Source organism: Pristis pectinata, chromosome 26 (assembly GCF_009764475.1).
Source record: "Pristis pectinata isolate sPriPec2 chromosome 26, sPriPec2.1.pri, whole genome shotgun sequence".
In the NCBI taxonomy this organism is placed as follows: domain Eukaryota; kingdom Metazoa; phylum Chordata; class Chondrichthyes; order Rhinopristiformes; family Pristidae; genus Pristis; species Pristis pectinata.
In genome coordinates this window covers 29,332,381-29,347,906 of record NC_067430.1, presented here as the reverse complement: position 1 = coordinate 29,347,906, position 15,526 = coordinate 29,332,381, and the positions used below count along the sequence as shown (strand labels likewise).

Sequence of the window (15,526 nt, the reverse complement as noted above, 5' to 3'; positions counted from 1 at the left end):
CTGGGTGTTGTTCTTGTCCTTGACGATCAAATGGAGATGACGTATAAGAGAACACAAAAGACTGCAGGTGCTGGAATCTGGAGCAAAGGACAAAATGCCAGAGGAATTCAGTGGGTCAGGTAGCATCCGTGAAGGGAAATGGACTGTTGACGTTTCAGGTCAAGACCCTTCATCTGGACTGGGATGTATTAGGCACTTAACTTAGATGATCCTAGCCAAACACTGGAATACTGCCATGACTCTTTACACCTGCCAATGTTAAAGCCAGGTGATGTCAAGGTGTAGCTTCAATTCTCCATTTATTGTCTCTCTGTCTGGATGCAGGGCCAGTGGACTAGGGTCTCAAGTGAAACTCCAAGCTAGGAGGTGTGCCCTGATAGTACACTCAGAAAGGACCTTCCTTCATCACTGTCTGCTGACGTACTTCTTTGATCTCCCTCCTCCATCTGCTGTTTCTGGAGATTTTCAGCTAAGGGATGCACCATCATGTTGGCTAGATTGTGGAGCAGATAACAAACGGTGTGAGATCCTCTCTGGAAAATACTGCAATGGAAGCCCTGGCACCAGAATCTCATCCCCATTACTCTGATGGTACCTTCCACCAAGCTCTTAGTGCTTCTGGTTGCACCAACACTCTGGTGCTTAACCAAGAACCTAGAGAAGGGTGATAGGGAAAAGAGGATAATCCCCCCCCCCACCACCCCAAAAGAGCAACAATGTGGCACCACAGTGAAATATGGCAGTAACCACAAACTACCTGTGAATATCGGGTGCAGTTTTGTTCACTGCATTACAGGGAGGGTGCGGAGGCTTTGGAGAGGGTGCAGAAGAGGTTCACCAGGATGTTGTTTTCTGTAGGACTTCGGAGGCTGACGGGAGACCTGATAGCATATAAAGTTATGAGAGGCATAGATAGGATAGATAGTCAGAGTCTCCCTCTTCCACCCCCCCCCCCAAGGTGTAAATGTCAAATACTAGAGGCCATAGGTTTAAGGGGAGAGAGGACAAGTTGAAAGAAGGTGTGCAAAACAAGTTTTTTTTATTATATACAGAGAGCTGTAGCTGCCTGAAACGCATTGCCAGGGAAAGTGGTGGAAGCAAATATGATAGCAACATTTAAGTGGCATATAGATAGGCACATAAACATGCAGCAAATGGAGGGATATTGATCATGCGCAGGCAGCTGGGATTAATTTAAATTGGCACCATGGTCAGCAGAGACATCGTGGGCCGAAGGGCCCGTTCCTGTGCTGTACTGTTCTATGTTCTAATAGAACAGTAATTCAAGCTGCCTGGAAACTTGCCATTAAACACGAGAAACTTTAGCTGTTTCCAAAAAAGCTGGATGTTCAAAGATTGGCCCAAGTAATCTATGTAGAGCTCCATGTTCAGAAAGGGAGCCCGGGCTACCATGAGAACAATTTATTACTCCCTGAATCTCCAGGGACCCCACAAGCCTTGCGGATCTGTGTGGCCATGTCAACTGATGGTGTCTGCTACTAACTTTGCTGTTGCACAATTAGCATGAGCTTTAAGAACATTAGCCCCTCTTCAGATCACTGAAGGCTCCAGTTGAGAAGCCCTTGTGTAAAATATTTTTTTAAAAATTGCAGATGCAAGTAATCTGAAATTAAAACAGAAAATGCTACAAAACATTCAGCAGGTCAGGCAGCATCTGTGGAAGGAAAAATAGAGTTGCAAAAAACAGAGTACGCAAATACCCTTGCAGCAAAACATTAACTGTTTCCCTCTTCACAGATGCCGCCTGACCTGTTGAATGTTTCTAGCATTCTTTGAGAAGCCCTGGTTCCTGGCTTAATTGGATTCAAAGGATAAACCAGTGACAATCAAGCAAGTTGATATTCGACTCCTACGCTGGTCAAAAGTGGTGCATGGGTCCAATGATTCAAGTTAAATCCTGACTTTGGGTGCTGATTGCATCAGTTTGTATGTTTTCCTGTGACTGCATGGGTTTCTCCTGGGTGCTCTGGTTTCCTCACAAACTCAAAGACATGCTGGTGGGTTAATTGGCTACTGTTAGCTGCCCTTAGAATAGGTGGGTGGCAGGAGTATCAGGGGAAGATAATGACATGTGAAAGAGAATAGGTTATAGGGAAAATAAGCAGGGGAATGGAGGTGACGGGAATGCTCTGAGAGCTGGCATAGACTTGATGGACCAAATGGCCACCCTGTACGTTGCAAGAAAATATGAAAATTACTTCTCATTGGAGTGATTCGATCCACCAGAAGAGATTTGAAATAGTCAGCCGATATGTGATAAGATGGAATTCATAAAATTATTCCCATTTTCAAAAAATACAGAATCAACAACTTTAAGGTATTCAATTTAATTTTTCCTTTTCCAAGACGTCCACAATGATCTCCTTTTTGCCCCGTCATATATTAATAGAAAATAAAATTGGAAATATTTCCCAACAGGCATTGACAATTAATTGGATAACCCCAAAAATGGGATCATAGATCGTGATGCAAGATTAATCAGTGCCCAATAATTGCACCATTGGCAGAATACTGACTTCCTGCTGCCTGCTCATTTCCATGATATCTCCCTGCCACTTACGCCCTCCATGCTGTATACTAGTTGCATGGATCCGTAGGAAGGCTAAATATTATGAACGTCTCATATTACTTAAAGGGGTAGAGCATTGTGTTGCTGGTGGTATTGACGTCAGTCAGAATATTGTAGAGATAACAATCTCTGGAGTGCATCTTCAAATTCTGTGTCCCACTGAATACACCACCAGCCTCATCAAGCAGTCAATTCGCTACACCCTATTTACCAACCAGCTTCCTCTAAATCAAAACTCTTATCTAACTTTCATATGGTTTACTGCAATAGAGCACTATTGCCAGACTCTCGCACACATTAAACAACTTGCACAAACTAACAACTATTTAACCATGATAGATACATCATTCAAACACACTGCATGACACCCACTTACACTTTCTTTCTTGCAGGAGAAAGTGGTGCAAGCAGCAGCAGGAAATAACTGGAGAAGCCCACCTGTATGTTTAAATTCGGTGGCAGGCCACTGTCTGCACATCTGACACTAGACTTGAAGTGAGTACTCTCCTCTGAGCTCCATCAGAGCAAATGATTTCTAGGAGGGCAGAAAACATGTTTCAAGGATGTCTTAATTGCCTCCTTGAAAAATGCAACATCCTTACCCTGACTCACGAATATCTCTGGCCCAAAACTAGCGGAGAAGCTTTCAGAAAGGCTCCAAACACCAAAATCAGTAGAACATGGAGGCCAAGCATAAAGAGTGGAAGAAGCCTGCAAAAATCCAATCACTACCTGACCTACCTATGACATAGTCTGTAGCTCCTGCTTGGCACTTATTAATCACCTAAGACCCCACAGAACCATAGGAGAAGTTCTCTTTGAAAAATGCCACAGCCTAAAAAGAATTCACATTACATAATAATCACATAAAAACACACAGAATCATATTAAAGATTTAATTTTACCAGTATTCAGGAAGGGACAGAAATAAATTGCCACTGAAATATTGATAGAACCCTTATTTCTTAACTAGGAAAAAAAATGAGTTCTGCAATATTCCAGAGGCTAAATTAGAAAGTGCTGAAGGAATGACAATGGATTCGCAATATGTGAAAAGCCCATAGTCATTTTACCTGGTGCAGGACATGCAAAATATCTGCTGCAACCCTATTACCATGATTTTAGTACCTAGCTAATGCTAAAGATGTTGTTGCTTGTCTTGCTGTATCACTATGGGATCCATTTTCTTCAACGCCTAGGGGAAATGTTTTCCAGTTCAAGCTGGAAAACATGAATCGAATCCAAATGGCACCTCTTAAAAGAATGAAACCAGCAGTTCAAATCATTACCCAATTTTTGGAACTTGCTTGAGGTAATTGCCTATCACAAGCAAGAGCGGGAAACTATATTTTCTAGTGGAGCTCTAGAAGCATTGATAGTTGAGGTAGAGGACTTCTTTTCTTATCTACAAGGAGACAACCAGGAAGACATCCAGGCAAATATTAGACCGGCAGTAAGACGAAAAAGCAATCCAAGTCAATGCGAGGAATCAAGTTTACAGACGTGATCCCATGCAGGAAAAGTTCCATCGCTTCAAATATGTAATCAACATCAATGAATACCACTACTAATCTTCTCTCTTACCAACTCCTCCATTAACTTAACACTCTATTTCATCCAATACACATTATTACTGACTTGCCACCAATTTCACGCAGGACTTGGAACTAATATCCATATGCCTCAGCACAGCTTCACGCACTTACCATTACTCCAAGCCTCATCATCACATCTCGTAGCTTGGACATACAACCAGCTATTCAACCACTGAAGGTATATCATCCAAAGACATTGCATCACACTCAGTTATACACTTTCTTCTCTCTTTAGGGACAACCTAGAGCAAAACCAGATCCAACAGCAGGAATAAGCACACCTCTAAAAGCTCACCAGGACTCAAGAGGTGCTGGCTATTAGTGGACTAATTATCCCAGTGCCCCAAAGTACCACCTTACCAATATGGTGCAAGCTCATGGAACTGAAACGTGTTCCCTTGCAGGAGTACAACTCATTTGGCTGTTTGTTATCTCCAGCAAGTGGTAATGGAAAATTGATAATTTAATAGATTCTGTATGGTGTATTGCATTACAAGATTGATATAATACTTGCATGTGGACCTATGTATCTGTTTTAGCAGCCCGAAGAGGTGACATTACCAAACCTTTTGAGATAAGCCTCCCTCTCACTTCCAAATGCTACTTCCATGCTGGATCAACAAATGCAAGAATTCATCCTCAATGGATTAGCTAAATATCTCAATTATGTTACCTGTGTTCAGCTCACCCCCCTCCCCCCACCCATTCATTAGACTTTGTCTCTGCATTCCATGCATTTATAGCCCCATGGACCTTCTCATCTTTGCCTAGAATATAAACCAGCATCTTGCCAGAGCACTGCTAACAGAAACCTTGCTCAACGGCATTAAGTGGTACGTGCCTCACAGTATCTGTGGCCACATTTCTAATCATCATCCATTCACCATCTGTTCTTTCTCTCAGAACTTTCAAATAATGGAAGCTGCAGGGATTACTGCATCACATCATGGATGCTGTCTGGATAATAATCATTAAACATTATGGTTCTGTGATCAAATAATACATGTTTATGGAACAGTACCACTTTTTGTTTATAGACATTCCAGTTGAAATATGGAACACTAACAAGATCACAAGTCCAATCTACAATTCCAGGAGCTTCCCAGGAAAGGTTATGAGCCCCTTCCAGATACTGACCCTTGAAACAGTGTGAACTGTAAAGGTGTACTCCCTGATAAATATTCACTCATATTTGGAAGAGACATTAAACCAAGATCTGTTGGCTTTCATGGGAAGATGTAAAAATCTTGGCATCATTTTGAAGAAAGGGGGGGGAGTTAACCCCATTACCCTGGCCAACATTACTTTTATAACAATGCCATTTTGGGAAGCTTTCTTAAATTACAACACTTAAAAAAATACACATTTCAATCTTTTAAGGTCATGAAAAGTGCTATATAATTGATAGCAGACTGGCTTATCTAACTGGTGCACCTGGCAATGACCTCAAAAGATCCTCCTGCATAGAAACTTTGCAAACTTCACTCTTATGAAAAGTCCATGAAGTTGCATGAAAGGCAATAAGTAGTAGTTCTCATGGTCATAGACCCTTAATGTTGATTGTTTCTCCATGACATGTAGATAACATGAAGCCTGCTGAGTTTGTTTTTATTTCAGATTTCCAATCTCTGTAGATTTTGTTCTGATTTTTGTATGCAGTGGACAGCATCGCTTGGTTACTGTTTCTGCAATCAAAATACTTGAGAATCTGAGAAGAGTGTAAGAGTAGCAAGATCTTGGAGGACGAGTGGAAATGTTATTGACATCATAAATGGACCTCAACCTTCCATAACAAAAGTTTGGATTTTGTTTTGCTGTCTTATCATTTAAATGCTAAAAAAAATTTTGATGTTAATTATTTCCAAATGTTGAAAAGATTGGGGAGAAAATTCAAAGTACAGAAGTACAAAGGAACTTGGGGGTACTCGTGCAGGATACCCTAAAGGTTGACCACCAGGTCGGATCGGCGGTAGAGAAAGCGAATGCTATGTTGGCATTCATTTTGAGAGGTATAGTGTATAAAAGTAGGGACGTGTTGATGAGGCTCTATGGAGCACTGGTGAGGCCTCATTTGGAATATTGGGTGCAGTTTTGGGCCCCATATCCTCGGAAGGATGTACTGATATTGGAGAGGGTTCAGAGGAGATTTACGAGGATGATTCCTGGAATGAAAGGGCTTACATACGATGAGTGTTTGTCAGCTCTTGGACTGTACTCACTGGAGTACAGAAGAATGAGAGGGGAACCTCATAGAAACATTTAGAATGTTGAAAGGACTGGACAGAGTAGATGTGGCTAAGCTGTTTCCCTTGGTGGGTGAGTCCAGGACTAGAGGGCACAATCTTAGAATTAGAGGGTACAGGTTTAAAACAGAAATGAGGAGAAATTTCTTTAGCCAGAGGGTAGTGAAATTGTGGAATTCTTTGCCATGTACAGCTGTGGAGGCCCAATCATTGGGGGCGCTTAAGGACATAGATAGATAGGTATCTAATTAGTCAAGGTATCAAGGGATATGGGGACAAGGCCGGAAATTGGGGCTAGATAGGAATAGTTTTTAGTGTAGCTCATGGAGCAGACTCGAAGGGCCGAATGGCCTACTTCTGCTCCTTTGTCTTGTGATCTTGTGAAGATATAAATAGCTAGTCCGGCATAACCATTGGACAAAGAGCTCTATATACTGTGTCAAGATGTGCTTGTTGTCCCTTAGAAAACCACATCTGCAATTTCTGGATGAGCGTCTTGTTCAATACAATCAGGTCAGACGCAGCTCAGATAAATAAATCCCACCTTAGATACTTACTGACTTGTCAATACTCATCTCACTGGAATGGCTCATAATTATACAAATCTTGTAATCTGAAGGATTTTCTTAAAACCAAAGACGTTACCTTGTTCAATGCAATAGTCTTATGTTACTGATCTTGCTGAGTTAGCAATGCAGCAACTTTTAAACTAGTAAAGAAAATGGTGCAGATAAGGCAAAAAGGTACAAAAAGATTTATTTCAGAGTTTATTATGCCTTGATAAACTCACTAATTTATTCATACATTTCAATCAATGTTGTCAATAAATCATCTCTACCATGTTCTAACAAAATCAGTGGGCTTTGTAACTTTAGTCTGTCACTGCTGCAAGAATTGCACAGAAAGGAAAAATTAACAGTCATTTTGAACGAGGATTGCTCCAGGATTTCAATACAGTTTGCAACAGCATTTTGCTGTTAATATGTTTCATTTATTGAAAATGTTTGAATTGTATCTATTTTTGACATTTCAATGTGTACAATTTAGAAAGAATTAAATAACAAAACCTAACATAAAAGTCATATGTTCATTTATATTTTTTATTTCTGCTAAGTATTATATAAATCAGTCAGTGATAAGGAATTAACAAATCTGGAAACCATAAACAAATGAACATGAAAGGTATTGTTAATTCTTACATAACATTACTTCCATCTGGAAATAAGTTGTTCCCCACTTAATATACTTTATGCCAGTGATATGTTGAATCCGACAAACCTACCATCAGAAAAATCTACATGGTTAATACAGTTATGGACTTAGTACAAGGGTTAACAACAGAACGCGATCTGCAAAGAAAGGACCAACAATGAACAGTGAAAGATAATGGTTGTGTAATGTACGCAACATATTCAAAACACTGCATGGCAAATTACAGCTGTATAACTGCATAAATAAAGTCTCCCGCAATTTTACTCAAAACTTCTGACCAACACATGTTCCTAACTATACTCTACAATGCACATAAATGTGGTCAAATACAGAAGTTCACAGTGCAAAGCTTGTTTTGATTTTCTGTGCATGGTAGAAAACAAATATCCAGATTAGATAAGAACAGAAAACACAGAAATTCAAGCAAAAGTAAGCCAGACTCTTTGCCTCTTCTGCAATTTAATAAGATAATAACTAATCTTTTACATCAGCACCACTTTCCTGTACTAACCCCACATCCCTTGTTTCCTTTGACATCTAACAATCTATCAATATCTTTCTTGGATATACTGAGCTACTGAACCGCCACAACCCTTGAGTAGTGAATGCCACAGATTTACTATCTTTGGAGTGAAGAAATTTCTTCTCATTTCTCCCCATAATGACTGGCCCTTGATTTTAAATGTGAGTCTTAACCCGGGTACCCCACACTTGGGGTGGGGTAGAAACCAACCCTCTGCATACTCAAACTACACAAAAACTTTGTTATTTTCATTGCCATCAGCTCTCATTCCCCTCAACTTAAAATAGTAAAGGCTTAGCAGTCTGCTTGATCTTTTCTCATTTGACATATCCCATACCCACAATCCCAGGAATCAATGTAGGAAAGCTTTGTTGTACTCCTGTTGCTAGTACATCCCTTATTTCGATAGGGAGACTGTCCCTTTACACAATATTCCAGACATCTCACCAGGGCTCTCCTTGTCAAATCCTCTTGTAACAAAGGCCAACAGACAGTGTGCCTTCTTAAATGTTTGCTGAAACTACATAATAGCTTATAGTGACAGAGACACAAGAGACTGCAGACGCTGGAATCAGAAGCAACACACAAAACGCTGGAGGAACGCAGCAGATCAGGCAGCACCAGTGGAGGGAAATGCAGAGTCAAAGTTTCGGGTTGAGAACCTTCAGCTGGACTGATGAAAGGTCCAGATGAAGGGTCTTGTTATGAAATGTCAACTGTCCATTTCCCTCCATAGATGCTGCCTGACCCACTGAGTTCCTCAGTAATTTGCTTAATAACTTATCCATGCACAAGTTTACCCTGGTCCCTCTGAACTTTCAATCTGTTGTCATTTTTAAAAAATGACATCCGCCTTTCATTATTTTAAATGAAAGTGGATACTCTCACATTTTCTCACATTACGTTCCATTTGACACGTCCCTGGACATTCAGTTACAAGTTGTTTATTGTCATGTACACAAGTACAGTGAGGTACAGGTACAATGAAAAACTTGCTTGCAGTAGCATTACAGGCACGTATGTACAGACAACACACAGAACATAAATTATATATAAATTATAGACAGACTACATTCTCCACTGGTGCCCAGGGTGCAAGTTTAGTAAAAACCCATTCACTTCATTGCCTGCTGGGCATTACTGCAAGTAAGTTGGGCTGGGCAGGATGCAATTTCAAGTGTCCAACATCAATTTTACTCGGATCCATAAAGGGACAGGAACGTCTTTCCATTGTCAACATAATGGGAGCTTGGGAATAAGCCCCTCTTCAGTTAACTGACCCGGGAGCTCGGGTTTGTATTTCACCTGTTTTATATTCAAATTTATTGCCATTGGCATACATACATAGGGGTATCAATGCATGGAAATTAGCCTGTTTTTGCAGCAGCAGCAGCAGAGTACATTACAAAATTAAGTAACCAGATTTAAGGCAGGTGGAGGTTAACATCACTGGGTTCTGCCCCCACACACCCTCAGGTGAGGAGCAGTGAAACATCCCTGGGAAATCAGTGCAGTAAGTGACATTCACCAACTTTAACTGGTGGTCGGGGGGTGGGGGAGAACAGACCCACGGGGGTGATGATACCCCTGGGGTGGGGGGGAAAGGAACAGACCCATGGGGGTGATGGTGCCCCTGGGGCGGAGGAGAACAGACCCACGAGGGTGAAGGTGCCCCTGGGGTGGGGAGAAAAGAACAGACCCACGGGGGTGATGGTGCCCCTGGGGTGGGGGGGGGAAGGAACAGACCCACGGGGGTGAAGGTGCCTCTGGGGTGGGGAGAAAAGAACAGACCCACGGGGGTGATGGTGCCCCTGGGGTGGGGGGGGAGGAACAGACCCACGGGGGTGAAGGTGCCCGTGGGGTGGGGTGGGTGGAGAACAGACCCACGGGGGTGATGGTGCCCCTGGGGTGGGGAGAAAAGAACAGACCCACGGGGGTGATGGTGCCCCTGGGGTGGGGGGGAGGAGAACAGACCCACGGGGGTGATGGTGCCCCTGGGGTGGGGGGGGAAGGAACAGACCCACGGGGGTGAAGGTGCCCCTGGGGTGGGGAGAAAAGAACAGACCCACGGGGGTGATGGTGCCCCTGGGGTGGGGGGGGGGGAGGAACAGACCCACGGGGGTGAAGGTGCCCCTGGGGTGGGGAGAAAAGAACAGACCCACGGGGGTGATGGTGCCCCTGGGGTGGGGGGGAGGAGAACAGACCCACGGGGGTGATGGTGCCCCTGGGGTGGGGGGGGGAGGAACAGACCCACGGGGGTGAAGGTGCCCCTGGGGTGGGGGGGAGGAGAACAGACCCACGGGGGTGATGGTGCCCCTGGGGTGGGGGGGGGGGGGGTGTCATTTGTCCTCAACAAAACCTGCACCAAGTCCAGCAGAAGTCCCGGGAGTGGTGGGAACCGGGTGCGGGCGGGTCACCGGCTGGAGATGGCAGGGTCCCGCCGTCAGGTGTGGAGCTGGGCCCAGGGCCCGAAGCTCGGTGGGGGGGGGGGGGCGGCGTCCCGTCCCGTCCCGTCCCGGCCACCAAGCTGTCACCGACCCCTCGGGCTCTACCTCCGCCGGGGAGCGCGGGGCCGGTGGTCTGCCTTACCTGCGGGACGTCATGGCGCCGGCGGCGAGGGAAGGAGACGCCGGTGCGGCGGGCGGGCAGGCGGGAGGAGAGCGGCCACAGACCGAGCGACGGCGCGCGCGCCCCCGCCCGGTAACCGGCCCGCCCCGCGCGCGGGCACGCGCTCGCCCCGCCCTCTCAGCGCCGCCTCCCTCCGGCCGGGGCCGAGCCCCGCCGAGCGCGCCACTCGCCCGACCAATCCGGAGGCGGGGAGCGGCGTCCAATCAGCGCCGAGCGCGAACCCATCCTGCCGAGCCGGCCGGGAGGGGGAGGGGGAGGGAGGCGCGCTCCCGCGCTCCCGCGATCCCGCGCTCCCGCGGCCAGTTTGTGCACGTGGAGCGGGGCGCCGGCGGAGCCGGGCTGTTGCCGGGGAGCCGCAGGTTCGAATCCCACCGCGGGCAACTTAAATTCCAATAAAGAAATGCAACCGGTGTAAAAATCTACTGTCGTTGTGATCAAAGTAAAACCTGCCTGGCTCCCTAATCCTCTTGTTATGAAAGCAAACATACTTCACTGCTTGCTGCGTATTTGCTTTTAGTGACTGTTGTGCAACGACACCCCCGTCTCTTTAAGCTTCAGTACTTCCCAATCAAACATTTTTAAATAAATAATATGCTGCCTTTCTATTTTTTCCTGCTGCTTAACTTTCACATTATTCTACACCTGCCATGTTTTTGCCCACTTTCTCATTCTGCTAAAGTTGTCTTGAAGCTTCTTTGCATCTCACTCACAATTCATAAATTGGTTTATTATTGTCACATGTACCGAGGTACGGTGAATACACATGCATACAGTTCATATAGATCAATTCATTACACAGAACATTGAGGGAAAAACCGTAACAGAATACAGAGTAAAGTGTCACAGTTACAGAGAAAGTGCACTGCAGGCAGACAATAAGGTGCAAGGTCATAACGAGGTAGATTGTGAGGTCAAGAATCCATTTTATCATACAAGGTGACCATTCAATAGTTTTATAACAGCGGGATAAAAGCTGTTCTTGAGTCTGGTGGTACGTGCTTTCAGGCTTTTGTATCTTCTGCCCGATGGGAGAGGGGAGAAGAGAGAATGTCCGGGGTGGGTGGGGTCTTTGATTATGTTGGTTGTGAGAAGTATTGACAGAGTCCACGGAGGGGAGGCTGGTTACTGTGATGTTTTCATAATTCCACCCAGTTTAGCATTGTCGACAAACTTCAAAACATTGCTTCTGCTTTCCTAATCTAAATCACTGATATGGAGTCATACAGCACGGAAACAGGCCCTTTGGCCCAACTTTTCCATGCCAACCAAGGTGTCTATCTGAACTCGTCCCATATTCACAAGGTGTGTTGTGAATAGCTGTGGGACTAGTTCAGTGATCCCTGATCCCTACAATACCCCACCAGTTACCAGAGACTCATTTATTCCTACTCTCTGTTTATTGTCTATTATTCAATTTTCAATCTATGCCAATACATTGGTCCCAGTACAGTAAAACTTCAATAATCTGGTATCTGATTGTTCAGAAATCCTGATGGTTTGGCATCTGGCTCACTCATTAGACCAGAGTGTGAACCAGGGATCAGGAGTGTGATCAGAGTATACAACCAGAGCGAGGGCAGGAGTCCAAAGTGTGGCCGGGGTCAGGGTCCAGATTGTGGGCCAGAGTCAACCAGTCCATAATTCCTTAGTTTACTTCTCTCACTTTTAAATAAAACAACCTTTTGTTCCAAAGAAACAGTTTACAAACTGAGAGAACTTTGGAAAATTATCTTTGGTCCATCTGCTATGCCTCCTTTGTACTATGAGATGTAAATTGTGCATTACCTGAGAACTGCCACTCTTGAAGGCCATATTTTTTTTATCTTTGTTAATTTTTGCTGAGTCTCTGAACCCAATTCAACAATAGCTCCTCATTCTATAATACCTCTTCTAATGGAAAACTGTCTTGAAAACTCTCCAGAAAATTACAGTCGTGAGCTAGTTTGCTTATCCCATTTTAAATTTAACCTAAAATCCTTCATTGAAAACCATCCTGCCTTTCCCACACATTTGTCTAATTTTATTAGACAAATCAAGAAGTGAATGGTTGAAGGAAAGTGAACCTGGTGGTGTGGGACTTCAGGCTTCTGTACCTCCTGCCCGATGGTAGCTGTGAGAAGATGGCTTGGCCTGGATGGTGGGGATCTTTGATGATAGATATTGCCTTCTTGAGGCAGTGCCTCATGTAGATACTACCAATGGAATACCAATTTAAAGTGTTAAGGCAGGCCCGGTAGTGTAGCGGTTAGCGTAATGGTATTACAGCGCCAGTGACCCAGGTTCAATTCTGGCCGCTGCCTGTAAAGAGTTTGCATGTTCTCCCCGTGCCTGCGTGGTTTTCCTCCGGGTGCTCTGGTTTCCTCCCACATTCCAAAGACGTACAGGTTAGGAAGTTGTGGGCATGCTATGTTGGCGCAGGAAGCATGGCAACATTTGCGGGCTGTCCCCCAGAATATTCTATGCAAAGATGCATTTTACTGTGTGTTTCAATGTACATGTGACTAATAAAGATATCTTATCTTGTCTTAAATCAGTACTGATGACATCATCATGTGTATGAATGGCACTGTGCAAGTACACCTGTACTCGAGAGAAATGTGCCTAGTAATCCCTGTTCCAATTTCCCAATGAGCCCAACTTTAATAAGAAATTTCTGCAAACATTTCAAAAAATGCGCAATATTCAATTTTACACATGAAAAGTTCATGCAAATTGAAAGAGTGTCCACTACCTGCTTTCAACTTATTATCCCCTCTCAACAATGAAAGGATTTCATCATTAATCACCTAGGATTCTACTCCACTCCTCCCCTTCCAATTTTCCATAACTTTTTCACTTAATAGCTCTGTCTTTGTATCTTTCTGGGGTAGAGAATTGCAAAGAGTCATAGCCCTCAGACAGAAGAAATTCGTCCTCATCTCTATCTTATTCTGAAACTGCGTCCCCTATTTTAGATAACTCTGCAATTTCCCTTAGAACCTTATGTTTCAATTAGATCACCTTTTGTTCTTGTAAACTTCAATGAGAATAGTCCGAACCAACTCAACCTCTCTTCTTGTCTCCATGCCTTAATTCCAGGAAGACTGTTGAAAGTATCCTGACTGGTTGCATCATGGTCTGGTGCGGCAATTCGAATGCTCAGGAATGTAAGAAGCTGCCAAGAGTAGTGGACTCCACCCAATACATCACAGGCACATCCCTCCCCACCATTGGGAGTATCTACAGGAGGCGCTGCCTCAAGAATGTAACATCCATCATCAAAGATCCCCACCATCCAGGCCATGCCATCTTCTCACAGCTACCATCTGGCAGGAGGTATAGAAGCCTGAAGTCCCACACCACCAGGTTCAGGAGCAGCTACTTCCCTTCAACCATTCACTTCTTGAACCAACCTAATCACTACCTTAGTATAGCAAAACTGCAACCACTTTGATCACTTTGCACTGAAATGGACTTTGTTTTGTTTTGTTCTAATTGTGTTCTTTCTTGTAACAATTGTGTATAATTTATGTTTAATTTATGGTTTTTTCTTGTGAATGCTGCTTATCTGACGCTATGTGCCTGTGATGCTGCTGCAAGTAAGTTTTTCATTGCACCTGTGCACACATGGATTTGTGCATATGACAATAAACTCGACTTTGACTTTGAAACCAGTGAATCTTCTCTGCACTGCCTCAAATGCAAATACATCCTTTCTAAACTGTCTGCAGTTTCTCACCTGGTGATTTACTTCCCTGATATGGGACATGAGGCACTATTTCTTCCCAGTCAAACTTTATGGAAATAACGGTATGGTTATGAAGCCCATTCACAGTTATGTACCGGTGTTAATTTTGCTTCTTAGATCTTTACAGTCACATTATCTTTCACAACCGTACAGGTTGTGTGTTGGGGATACGAACACACTTGTCAATTGATTCTGCTGAAGTTTGTCATTCATGAATTATGCAGTTTGCTTGCTGTCTGTGACACACTTAGCATTCACTCTGCATGAATTGTGGCACAACTTTGTTTTGCTGGTTGCTTGCAAGTTTTACATTCCCAATCACAGAACCCTGGTTCCTGGGCTTATTGATTTTCAATTGAAATGCAAAATCTGATGGAAGTCACTTAACAAATTAGATATGATACTACTGAGATCGAGAAGCATCACAGAGATGCATCAAATGATTACCAGTTTCCAAGCTGTGTCCACAGGTGGGTTCAAGGATGCTCATTTACAGGAAGAAACCAATGTCTGCTGATTCCTTGAAAAATGATAAATTCTTGTGATATAACTTAAAAAGACATTCAGTTACCTCCTGAAAATTTTAAAAAAATTTATTCTTTCAAAAGCTGTGAAATAAATCAGTATTATTTCTGGCCTAATCACATGCTGTGCAGGCTTGAAACTATTCACCGTGACAAGATGGTGTAGGTTAAGATCAGAGGCGAGAGATTTAAAAGGGACATCAGGGGCAGCTTCTTCACACAAAGGGTGGTGCATATTTGGAACGAGCAGCCAGAAATGGTGGTTGAGGCCAGCACATTAGCAACATCTGGAAAAACCATCTGGATAAGTACATGGATACGTCCATAGATCCCTCAAGGTTGCTGCGCAGGTCGATAAGGTTGCTAAGGAGGTGTATGGTGTGTTGGCCTTCATTAGTCGGGGTATTGAGTTCAAGAGCCTCAAGGTGATGTTGCAGCTCTATAGAACTCTGGTTAGACCACATTTGGAGTATTGTTCAGTTCT

The 15,526-nt window shown here is 43.9% G+C and overlaps 1 protein-coding gene across 2 annotated transcripts in view; it reads right to left on the bottom strand.

The window, feature by feature from the left end:
• Positions 1-10,900, bottom strand: part of ptpn11b (protein tyrosine phosphatase non-receptor type 11b) — a 101,115-nt gene extending 90,215 nt beyond the window's left edge. For both annotated transcript variants that reach the window (XM_052039308.1, XM_052039310.1), the window contains exon 1: positions 10,753-10,900. In XM_052039308.1, coding sequence (XP_051895268.1) covers positions 10,753-10,766 — 14 coding nt within the window. In that variant the 5' untranslated portion in view covers positions 10,767-10,900. The remainder of the gene's footprint in view (positions 1-10,752) is intronic.
• Positions 10,901-15,526: the final 4,626 nt, after the last annotated feature.